Consider the following 10,905-nt stretch of genomic DNA (forward strand, 5'->3'; position numbering starts at 1 on the left):
CACTGCCACACCACGCCCAGCACTCCCCGCCGCCGCGCCACTTCACGTCACTGTAGCCTTCGCTTCACATCGCGCCGCCCACGGCGTGCTTGCCCCGGCGCCATGTCATGGTTCCTAAGAGGAGTGCAGAGCGCCGTCTTCCACTACGCCTCATGCGCCCCCTGCGCCGGCTACTCGGATGGCAGAAAGAGACGGAAAGCTGCGCGCGCCGCGAGGAAGGTCAAGGACAAGCTGCAGCTCGAAGACCCCGACGCCTACCAGCACCCGCCGCCCACTGGCACCAACCCGTACTGGGAGGAGGAGATACGCATGGGACCTGGGCCGCCCCCTCGACGAGCACGCCGGACCAACACCGGCAGCACGCGCGCCATCACCACCGCCGGCACCCACCACTCGGCCGTGAGCAAGGGCGGCAGCAGCATGGACGGCGCCGACGGTCTGCGCCTGAGCAACGACTCCATCCAGGACGAGACGTGGAACCACAAGCGCTACCAACGAGAAGACGAAGACCTGTGGGGCATGGACGAGCCGTCCGCTCCGCTGCACCACATTGCGTCGGGCTCGTCTGCGGGAGGCTCTGGCTTCGCCATGCCGAGGCCGGCAACCTCGAGGTCGGCAAGCTACTACTCGGTGCGCGCCCCTCCCGTCAACGACCTGCACCCGCCCGTAGTCAGCATGCCGTCGCCAGATCCCGCCGACAACCGCTGGATGCTCCAGCCTCCCCCCAAGGCCAGCGTCATGGCTGGCCGAGAACGGGCATCGAACCGCAGTCGCAGCGGAAGTGGCGCCAGCAGTCGCGTGGAGCTGAGCCTACAGCGCCGCCTCAGCACCAAGCAGGTCAAGCACAAGCTTGAGCGAGGGCAGACTCCAGAGATGCCCTCGATATCGCGAAACAGCTCCTACAGCAACCTCATCTCTAGCCAGCGCCGGGACAGAAGCAGGCCACCTCACGTCCGACCACCCTCTGCGAGCAGCTCACGCCACAAGAAGCGACGTGACACCGCCCTGTCGCGCTCAGACACAGTCAGCACACATCGCTCGTCCGGCGAATCGAGCGACACGATGCACAAGTCAACCTCCGGGCCTCATGCCCCTGACCTCAAAGTCATCCGCGTCCACCAAAGCCGCCCAGCCCTCTCAACAGTAGTGTCCAGCGGCTCTGGAGCCAACCCATCCTCCAGTGACGAAAACACTCTACCCCAAAGACCCAGCCCGGTTCACCACCGGAGCGACTTCACATACACTTCTACTACCTCTACACAATCTTACCGGAATTCGACGCCCCATCTCCGTGCACCCCTTAGCTCTTCGGACGTCTCGTCCCTCAACGTTCTACAAGACCTTGTCTCGCCACCGCATCTGCTCAAGAGCCGCTTCGTTTCGGCGCCCCTGGTCGAAGCCAAAATTCGCCTGCCACCAGCAGACGGCGATGAGTCACGCACGTTGACCCAGAGACCGAGTTGGTTGGATGAGCAGGTCAGGGTGCCGTTCGATCACCAAGGAGCACCCGTGAGAGATCCGCGGTTCAGATGGTCTGTGGACTTCTGAGTCCTTGTTTTTCCTACTTGGAGCTTTTGAGTAACATTTTCACATCTTTGGTCATATTGATTCATCAGAGCATGCATAGCGACTGTTTTGCAAACATTGATTCTTCTGTCCTACCATTGCATTTGCACGAATTGTTTCTTCTCTTTTGGGTTTTGTATCTCATTGGGCGTTTTGTTGGATGGCGGCTGCATGCGCATGGCTATGCATATTGGCGTTGGAACAAATCGATACGTTTCATATCTCGATTTAGTCGCATCATCAGACGAAAACACTTGAACAAAAACATGCAAATGGTATATTGCTCGAGAGTGTTATCCTCCAAACGCCGTTTCGTGCAAACATCATCGCCGTGTCCCTTTATGCTGTGGATTCCATAGTCCGCTGAAGAAGCAAAACATGACCCTAGCTGGAAAACAGCCCACAAACCCAGCCATCATTGTGGCAAACACCAAAAAGTCCCGTATTCTAACCATGCTGTTCGTAAACGCCGTAAGGATGCAATACAGACAAACACTTGCCCAATTTGCAGTGGCACTCGGCATTGCATCGTGCGGACTGGCACCATGTCAACGACTGGCATACATGCGAGTAAATGAGCGCAGCAGGTCAAACAACCTACTCACTCCCTGATCTGCGCCTTAAGTCCCGCAACCTCTCTCTTCAGTCGAGCATTCTCTTTCCTTAGACGCGCTGCTTCCTCTTCGCTTGCCTTAAGTCGTCGTTGCACCTCCTCGTCTGCCTTTCCCTTGCGCGCGCTGCTCGTTGCTTTTTCCAATTCCTCGTTGAACCGCGCGTACAACGCTTCATTCTCAGCATTCATATCGCGGTACAGCTGATCCAGATGCTTGGCACGCGACTCCGAAACTTGTAGAGAGGAGCTAACGTCTTGAGCAATGGATGATGTGCGTGTCGATAGGCCTTCAAGAGTCGTCTTCAATTGCTTCTCGATCAATGCTATGCGCGACTCAAGCGATGTGGGCTTGGTAGGACTGGAGTTCAGAAGAGGCGCTGAGCTCTGGGTAGTCAGACGTGGAATGCTTCTAGCGTTTAGCTCATGCCCAATGGCGCTAAGCTCATTCTGCAGATCTTGAGATGCACTGTCGATGTCACGTTGTTGATTCTGAAGTCTCTCACGCAGCTTCTGAGGTGACTGCATACGAAGTCTCTTTGGTGGACTGGCCGAAGGTCCTCCAGTCTTGGTTGAACTGCGACTAGACGGAGGCAGTTTGACGGTGTTTCCAGACCCAGGGCGCTCTGAAAGTCCCGTGTTGCTGACAGATGACTTGAGGCTGGGAATGCCAGAGACGGACTGTCCTCGTTCACTTCGTTTTTTGATCGGGTTGTAAGCCTTCACGGTAACTTCGTCCTTGGCATCAGGCTTGGCGATGATTGACTTTGGTTGAGCAGTCCCGGCACGGTCGAGTACATTACCGGGTGAGTTTTCTTTGCGTGTAGGCGAAACGAGCCGTGTAGGTGTTGGTATGGCCGAAGTATGTTTAACCGCCGAAGGGGTGACGCGCGAAGGGGTTTGTGGCTCCGCACTCGACTGCCTAGTGTCGCGAGACACAGAATCCGGTCGACGAGGAGTCTGTGGAGACCATGTAGGTACATCGTCAGCATCTTGGAGCGTCTTGAGATCACTCAAAGAAGAGCGTCGTTTTTTGCGGGGAGGCCCAGAAGTGAGCGGTACCTCGCCAATAGTTCCAAGAGCACCCACGAACGACCGACCGTTGCCAGCAGGCGCCCCGTTCTCGAAGTTGAAAGCGCCAAGTACGGTAGGGCGGTCGCGAGATGAGGGACGCTTTGGCGAAATACGACCAGCATCTGTAGAATTAGATCGCCCGAGCGACGGGTGGCCAGCTTTCGAAAGACTAGGTGGTTGACCATCTGCCACATGGCTATTCTTACTCAAGGAGCGCCACAGCGAACCCACTTTAGACTCGCTTTCAGATTTGCTGTTTTCCCTGGTCAAGGTTCCGAAGCCAAAGCGCTTCCTCAATGACGTATTTGAATTAATCGAGCCGGCGATCGAACGGCCTTTTGAGTCAATGGATCCGTAATTGGGGGTGTTAAGACCAGGCGGTTGGATCGCGAAAAGTGCTTCAATGTCTTGTACCAGGCGGTCCATCAGTGAGATGAAATCGTTGGCGTTTCCAGCTGGTACAATCATCTCGGCAAATGCCGCTGTGAGAATGCCTCGATCGCCGTCATTGCTCGTGCCGTCAAGCAGTTCGGCAAGCAGCTGAATGACGGCTCGTAGAGCCCGTTGATTCTGTGGGGAAAATTCGTTGACTGTCGTGCGGAAGAAGTCCTCAAATTCTCCAGGATACATGCTATCTGAGCGCATCTGAAGTGATACGAGCGTGGCATGGGAGAGCACCGGGCCCATTCTCTCTTTCCACGCTATGTTCAGAAATTTCTCGAAGACAGCAAAAAGGACGTCGACTGATGACTGTGCAGCGAGATCCAGATTCGAAGGGTTCTCTAGGATTGAATTGTACAGCTCATTCACCATGAGCTCATCCGCGACAGCTCTCGCTCGGACAGATCGGCCTACGATGTTGCCTTTACGGGCGTGCAAAGCCAAAGTCAGATTGGCCAGAGATTCTTCCAATCTGACAAGTGAGTCGGTCGGAGCGCCAGCGTTGAATGATGCATTCTTATTGGAGGAGGCGGGACGAGAGGTATCACCGTCCCGACTATAGGGGCGAGAAGACGCAGACTGAATGGGTGGTGCTATACGAGGGATTTCTCCCAGGGTGTGAGCGCTGCGTTGGAGTTTTCGTGTACCACCTTCGCGACCCACACTACCCCCAAAGAAACTAGACAGCATTTTCACTGGAGAATGTGGCCGGCTTTTGCTTTCTAGACTCTCTGGAGCCTCTGGAATCCGTAGCGAGAGTGACTTCAAGGTCTGCATATTTCGCGACAGGTATGCTTCGCACAGTGGTGGATTCTTGATGCTGTTCCGGATGTGGAAGAAATTGGCGAGGCGTTTCGTCAAGACAGGCAGAAATTCAAGGCTTGTCAGCTTGTCCTTGGCCGTATATCCATTTACGCCATTGGTGTCCAACAAGAAGAAGCCATCTCCAAGGACAGATAGTGTGACGATTATTTCGATGCCATTAACACCAACTCGAAGGGGGGTTGATGTTTGCTGGGCGTCCACAAGAATCTGGATCTTTGCCGGCTCTTTCCTTCCTTCCACCTCTAAATCTCGAGGCTGTTCTGATATTGACGAGAACAAGCTGATGTCCCCAGGCAGAGTACGCACCTCCCATTTCGGGCTTTCTCGTTCAACTTCCGAGAATCGGCCCTCAACACGGGCCTTGGTGAACTCCTCAACGACTTTCTGTCCTTTGCCTTCATAGAGACCCTGCAGGTAGAACATACGGATGCCAAGCTGTTGTCGGTCTCGACTGCGTGGGCGTTGCGTATGTTGTGATACAGGTACCGGTGATAGCAACTGCACCATGCTACCTTCGGAGTGCTCGCTAAGAAATACACTAGCTAGGTCTAGGTATTGATGGAATATCAATTCCGTAGACGCGTGGAATGCCTCGGCAAACTTGGGATTGTCAAGATCTGCGAGGAGACTGCGAGCACTTGTGGTACAGCCACTGGGCTTATGCAGCAAGACCAGAAAATCGGTGAATAGGACAAAGATGCCTGGTGTAGCGTGTGGCCCGGAAAGCTCGCCGTGATAAGGCGGTGATAGCTCGACATAATCTATGGCAGTGATGAGCCGTCCTCGAGGGTTAAAAGCCGCTGGCCACGACAAGATCATCTTGCGCAGGCGGTCGAAGACTCTGATTTGCTGTGCTGACGGTCCTTCTCGCGAGCAGATATCGGCAATGATGTCCCTAGCCTTCAAAAAGGTCTTGATGGCGGGATGCCGCACAGGCAGTTGCTTGATGATATTGTCGATGTACAGGTTGTAGCGCGGGAGTCGCTGCACGGGTTCGATGAGCATAGATGTCAGTCGCTGTTCACCAGTCTCGTAGACTCGCTTGGAAAAACTTGAGGCTGTGTCTTTGGTGAAGGCTTTCAGCAGCTGTGAAAAGTCGCCGTGCGCAGCCATGTAGTCAGTGTAGCAGTCACCAAATTGCGGAAACCACTCAACTAGGGCTTTTGCAACTGCAGCAGCTCCAGTGACGTCTATGGGGTCTTTTTGTCCTCGCAACGGGGCAATGAAGACGTCGTCTGTGGCCTGCTCTATGTCTTCGATTGCACCATTCTCTGTCTCTTCCAGAATAACGCGCAAAGTATCCAAGAACTTGGTGTTCACTTCCAGAATCCTGTCAAGACTTGGCGGAAAGAGGCCCTGCAGCGCCTGCTCGGTGGGGCTCGTACTTGAGTGCGACTTGAGCTTTGCCTTGTCGCGAAATTCGACTGCGACATTGTGCACCAGATCGTACACTTTGCTCACGTAGTTCTCTTCGGTGTCCAGGAGCTCGCACATCTCGCGCCGGAGGGTTTCTTTCTGATTACGCGAGAAGGATTGCGTTCGGTTGAGGGCGGTCGGCTTCGAGGGTGCTCGGCGGAGCTTCGAGGTGGGCAGGAAGGCAGTCTCGCCAAACAGCTTCACGACAGGCGCATATTGGCCGTAGCGTTGTTCGAGAAGGTCGTCTTCCGCCTCGTCGAATTGGGCCGATTCCCGAGCCTCCTGCTTGTGTATGCTGCCCGGTGGGAGGACGACGTCGAGATCCACCCACGACAGTGTCTGTTCTCCCAGGGCGTGGCGGACGTCTACGATGACGTCTGCAACATTGTCGACCTTGACCATCTTGGCGGCGAGGATAGCGGCATGCGACTCGGAGAACAGCTCGGGCGCCGATGGCAGGTGGCCCAGCGTGCCGTGGCGCTTCTCCCACGCGTTCTTGATGTCCGTGGGCAGCTCGAGAAAGTATTTGTACAGACTGAAGGCAAGGCCGCGACATATCTCATCGCCCTGTTCCTCCCGCGGGAGACATGTGACAGCGCCGTAGAAGGTGGCCGTGGGTGATATGATGAGGCGGGCAAAGTTCTGGAGACCGGCGGGCGTGAAGACATGGGCCTGTATGCGCGAATGCGTCGCCTGTGTGGACGTCGCCGTCGGCCCGTAGAAGATGAGCACCGGCGCGTTGGAGAGCAGCTCATCGGTGGTGTAGAACAGCTCCAGGTCCTCTGCGGAGAGCGCCGCGGGCTCGGGATGGATGACGACCATGGTGCCAACTGCGGATAAACGAGCGACGAAGTTGGCTGCACGGAGAAACGAAGGTTAGCAGCAACTGGTCGGGAGGCGCAATGGCATGGCGCAGCCGGGGGCAGCGGTGGTTGCGGGTGGTGAGGGCGAGGGTGAGGTGGGTTGTGTTATGCGGCCATGTGGGCGGCGAGGCGCGCGTGTCGAGACTCGGTGGCTCCGTGGGCTGGCTGCAGGTGCAGTGCAGGTGCAGGAGCAAAGTAAACAAGCCGTCGAGGTTGCTGCCAACCGCGGAAACAAGGCCAGGAACACGGTCACACGGCGACGGCCAAGCGCGGGATACGCAGCCCAACTTCTTTAACGTGCGACGTGTGCAACGTCAAATTGCATGGGAACCCGGGCTGGCGAGTATTTTTGGCCGCTGCCGTCAACGCACTCGCCCTTGCAGCCTGCAGCACTAGACCGCATCTCGGTATGCCCATCGTGATCGCGTCGAGGAGAGACCCAGCCGCAGATCAGCGACCCCGCAAACAAAACAACGCGAGGGGAAAAAAAAGTCGCGACTGCATCACCACCCAGCCCGACATGGCCACACAGCAAGACGAGGGCGGCGTGCCCTTCTCCATGGCACACGAGATGCAGCAATTCCGCCTGTTCGAACTGCCGCCCGAAATCGTTGAGCTGGTAGATGCCCCGAACCCCCCACCGTAGGTACTGTGCCATCTTGCTGCTGCATGCCCGTCGTTCTCATCCTTCATGTCCAGTTTGTCCATCAAGTCGCAGGCTGTGTCTGGTGTGCCAAACGCAACGCCCGCATATGCAGTGCTCTGTACGTCGGACAAGACGTTCCAGCTACGCCAGGTTCAGACATCAAATTCGCTCTTCGTCACCCTGCCCGCCCTGGAAGCCCATGGCAACGAGATACCGGTCCCTGTTACGCGTGCCATTGCATCGTGCACTGCCACCTTGGAACTGCACCCTTCTGATGCGTCTGCGCAAGACTTGCTGCGCTATGCATTGCCAGTCTATGACATCGTGGCAGGCGATGTCGATGCCACGGCCAACAAGAAGAGCAAGGCGGCCATGTACGAACATCTTCCACTTTCCGATGGACAGTGCAACGCCGGTTGGGATGCGCTGGTAGCCTTCGAGCATGAGGACAGCTCGTACCAGCCGTCTGCCAACGCCCTTGCACAGGTATGGAGATCGATCAACGCTGCAGCCTTGGTGGAGGGCGTCAAGCTCGACAATCAGTTTTTGACAGACGACATCACGAGAGCAGTCTCTGAAGAAGGTTACCCTTCAGGGCTCGTCCGAGCGATGCTCAGACACCTAGCAAAGGATCAACAAGCAGACGATGGCCCTTGGTCTTGTCTAGATCGCGCCAAGACAGTAGCCTTTGCAGGCAGGACGCTGCTGCAGGCCAAGCAAGGAAGCGACTTCCTGATCTCCGACTTCACAGACATGTGGGAAGACAAGCTGCCAGAAGCATGGCGTAAAGATGCGCAGCTAAGTGCCATCGAAGGAGCATACGAGCTGACTGCTACGACAATCAGAGCAACAGGTACAGCTGCCAATGCTGCCAATGGGTCCGCTTTGGCAGATAAGCCTTCAGCGCGCAAATGGCACGAGAGGCTCGGCAAGACAAGGACCAAATAATTCAACATTACACCCAGTCTGACAGATCGGTTGAATAAGCCGTGGCGCACGTGATCATGTCGAGTGTTAGTCGCGTTTTCGGATCGGGACGTCGGTGATCGGCAACTGCAGCTTTCGTCCGTGCTGGTGTTGGTAATGAATATGTCAGCCTCTATGCGTGGTCGCGCTACCTACTGCAAAAACTTCGAGACCAACTTGTGTAAAGCGCATGTTACATTCTCGAGCTCTAAAGTGTATCGTACAAGGCCGGTCGTTTCCTACCCCGCTCAACTTTCCCGCCTTGTCTACCTCCACACCAAGGCAGTTCCCGAGTACAGGCTTTGCCTCCAGATATCCTCCGTCACCGACCAGAATGGCATCATCAGACTCAACTGATCCAATTCCAGCCACGGCGACATCTAATCCAGTAACTGGGGATGTCCCTCTTAAGGCTGGTGTTACCGAACAGAAACCATTAACAAAGCTCACCCCTATGGAATTTCGCCAATTCAACCGAATGGCTGACCATATGGACATGTTCCATAGCAACTTTCGCATCACTTGGAACATGTTGTACTCGGCGTGCGAGTCACAGAAACGACCAAAAGGCATGTCGATCAGGCAATTTATCAGCACCGGTCAGCAGTTCTGTCACCATCTTACCGTACATCATACTATCGAGGAGGAGCACATCTTCCCTGTATTAGCGAAGAAGATGCCGGCGTTCAGGAAAGAGTTGGAGTTGCTCACTCAGCATAAGCAAATTCACATAGGTCTGGACAAGCTGGAGAAGTACCTTGAGGAGTGTAGTGACGGCGAGAGGGAGTTGCGAATGAGCGAACTGAAGGATATCCTGGACAGCTTCGGCAAAGTGTTGTGGCAGCATCTAGATGATGAAGTCAAGCAGTTGGGTGCTGAGAATATGCGCAAATATTGGACTGCAGAAGAGATCAGGCGTATGCCCATGTGAGCTACGCTTATAAATCTAATCATTGTTTTCTCACAGTACGAGATCCCGTCCTTATGTTCTTTCATGCGCTATCGATGAATCGTAGTAGTCCTAGTAAAAGGCCCATGGCACTACTATTGTCTTAAGACCTGTGCAGAGGAAGATCCCAAGTTTTTTATCATGTTGTGCGCCACATGTCCCCTGGATGTGCCATACCGTAATGATTGTAAAAGTCGCTAAATCGCAGGACTGGAAAGAATTGTTGTCGCAAGTGATCAGTCGTTATAGTTCACTATACCACTACCATCTTTGTTCGCCTTGGGTACCCCATACCGTTCACTCAGGTCGTCTTCTTGTGACTTGCTGGCTGGGTCAAGATACGGCCTCTCAGCCCTCACAGCAACCCTCACAGCATGTCTTCGATGTGGCGCGAAACCATAGGAAGCCGAGTGGTTCTAGTCTTTGTCAGCGCTCCGTATGCCTCGAGGACACTGTAGATCATCTTACCGTAGCCCTATTGTCCCAGAATGCCACATCGCCCTCCTCCCATTGGAATCTTGCATGGATCTCCGGGCTCGTCGCCACAATCTCGTTCAACAGGCCAATGATGTGGTCACTTTCGGTCTTTGGGACACCAACGATCTTGGTCACAAATCCTGGATTGAAGAAAATACTTTTCCACCCTGTGACGGGGTTGGTACGGATCAACGGATGTTCAGTCGTGACAGGCTCACGGCGTACGGTACGGCCCAAATCACGCGAGCCTTGGGCTTGTAGCTCTGCTGAGTGCAGGGCGGTCAGGGATTCGAGGTATCTTTGCATGTGAGGAGAGAGCATGTCGTACGCGGCATACTGTGAACTCCAGAGCGTGTCGCCTCCGCCTCCACGTGGTGGGCCGGAGAGGACTTTGAGAGAGGTATACGAAGGCGGTTGGATCTCATAGGTTACATCCGAGTGCCAGAGAAATGTGGGTGTGAAAAGTGCTCTGAGATCCGGGCTACCCTTCGCCAGTGAATATGACATGGACATCTTCCAGACCTTCGCGTTTAGGCACGCCGGTGGTTGCATGCCTGTGTAGTTCGCCAAAATATTTTTCCAAGCTCTCTTTGCTGATCAATGTCGAAGTTATGCTGGTTGCGAAAGAAGACGACGCCTCGAGTGGCGATGAGTCGCGCGAGATCATTCTTCTGTGCATTGGTGAGAGTCGCTAAGTCGACGCCGTGAACCTCGGTGCCGATCTTGGGGTTATAATCAAACACATCCGTCGCGTCAGCCAACAGATTCTTGAAGCTCGGGTCGCCCAGCTGGCCCTTATCCACGTAAGGTATCTCCTCATATGCGGGCCACTTTATGTCAGGAAAGCGTGGCCGTAGATCCTCATGCTCGTACGTGTCATCGTGCTTCTTTACAATTGTGCGGCCGGGCACGTAACTATGCATATTACCGGTGGCCTTGATCACTGTGTTCGGCGTGGAAGTAGTCGTTGGCTGGACCTGGGGTTCCACGAGTCCTGGAGCCATGATTGAAGAATGTAGGTACAAGAGACTACTAGGACGGCAGTGACTTGTATGTGCACCCTTCTAAATGT

The 10,905-nt window shown here is 54.9% G+C and overlaps 6 protein-coding genes across 6 annotated transcripts; 4 read left to right on the plus strand and 2 right to left on the minus strand.

The window, feature by feature from the left end:
* Nucleotides 1-102: 102 nt before the first annotated feature.
* On the plus strand, nucleotides 103-1,548 carry SNOG_14079 (hypothetical protein; the record flags this gene model as incomplete). Its single annotated transcript, XM_001804227.1, has 1 exon — nucleotides 103-1,548. One exon carries the CDS (start codon nucleotides 103-105, stop codon nucleotides 1,546-1,548), a length of 1,446 nt encoding a protein of 481 aa, XP_001804279.1.
* A 396-nt stretch (nucleotides 1,549-1,944) lies between these two features.
* On the plus strand, nucleotides 1,945-2,140 carry SNOG_14080 (hypothetical protein; the record flags this gene model as incomplete). Its single annotated transcript, XM_001804228.1, has 2 exons — nucleotides 1,945-2,037; nucleotides 2,078-2,140. 2 exons carry the CDS (start codon nucleotides 1,945-1,947, stop codon nucleotides 2,138-2,140), a joined length of 156 nt encoding a protein of 51 aa, XP_001804280.1.
* Nucleotides 2,141-2,167: 27 nt separating this feature from the next.
* Nucleotides 2,168-6,754, minus strand: SNOG_14081 (hypothetical protein; the record flags this gene model as incomplete). Its single annotated transcript, XM_001804229.1, has 4 exons — nucleotides 2,168-2,991; nucleotides 3,091-3,372; nucleotides 3,457-4,247; nucleotides 4,494-6,754. 4 exons carry the CDS (start codon nucleotides 6,752-6,754, stop codon nucleotides 2,168-2,170), a joined length of 4,158 nt encoding a protein of 1,385 aa, XP_001804281.1.
* Nucleotides 6,755-7,204: 450 nt separating this feature from the next.
* On the plus strand, nucleotides 7,205-8,389 carry SNOG_14082 (hypothetical protein; the record flags this gene model as incomplete). Its single annotated transcript, XM_001804230.1, has 2 exons — nucleotides 7,205-7,437; nucleotides 7,495-8,389. 2 exons carry the CDS (start codon nucleotides 7,205-7,207, stop codon nucleotides 8,387-8,389), a joined length of 1,128 nt encoding a protein of 375 aa, XP_001804282.1.
* A 472-nt stretch (nucleotides 8,390-8,861) lies between these two features.
* SNOG_14083 (hypothetical protein) lies at nucleotides 8,862-9,338 on the plus strand (the record flags this gene model as incomplete). Its single annotated transcript, XM_001804231.1, has 1 exon — nucleotides 8,862-9,338. One exon carries the CDS (start codon nucleotides 8,862-8,864, stop codon nucleotides 9,336-9,338), a length of 477 nt encoding a protein of 158 aa, XP_001804283.1.
* A 477-nt stretch (nucleotides 9,339-9,815) lies between these two features.
* Nucleotides 9,816-10,837, minus strand: SNOG_14085 (hypothetical protein; the record flags this gene model as incomplete). The annotated part of the gene is made up of 2 exons (XM_001804232.1): nucleotides 9,816-10,355; nucleotides 10,388-10,837. 2 exons carry the CDS (start codon nucleotides 10,835-10,837, stop codon nucleotides 9,816-9,818), a joined length of 990 nt encoding a protein of 329 aa, XP_001804284.1.
* Between the last annotated feature and the right edge of the window lie 68 nt (nucleotides 10,838-10,905).

This window comes from Parastagonospora nodorum (genome assembly GCF_000146915.1).
Source record: "Parastagonospora nodorum SN15 chromosome Unknown scaffold_29, whole genome shotgun sequence".
Classification (NCBI taxonomy): domain Eukaryota; kingdom Fungi; phylum Ascomycota; class Dothideomycetes; order Pleosporales; family Phaeosphaeriaceae; genus Parastagonospora; species Parastagonospora nodorum.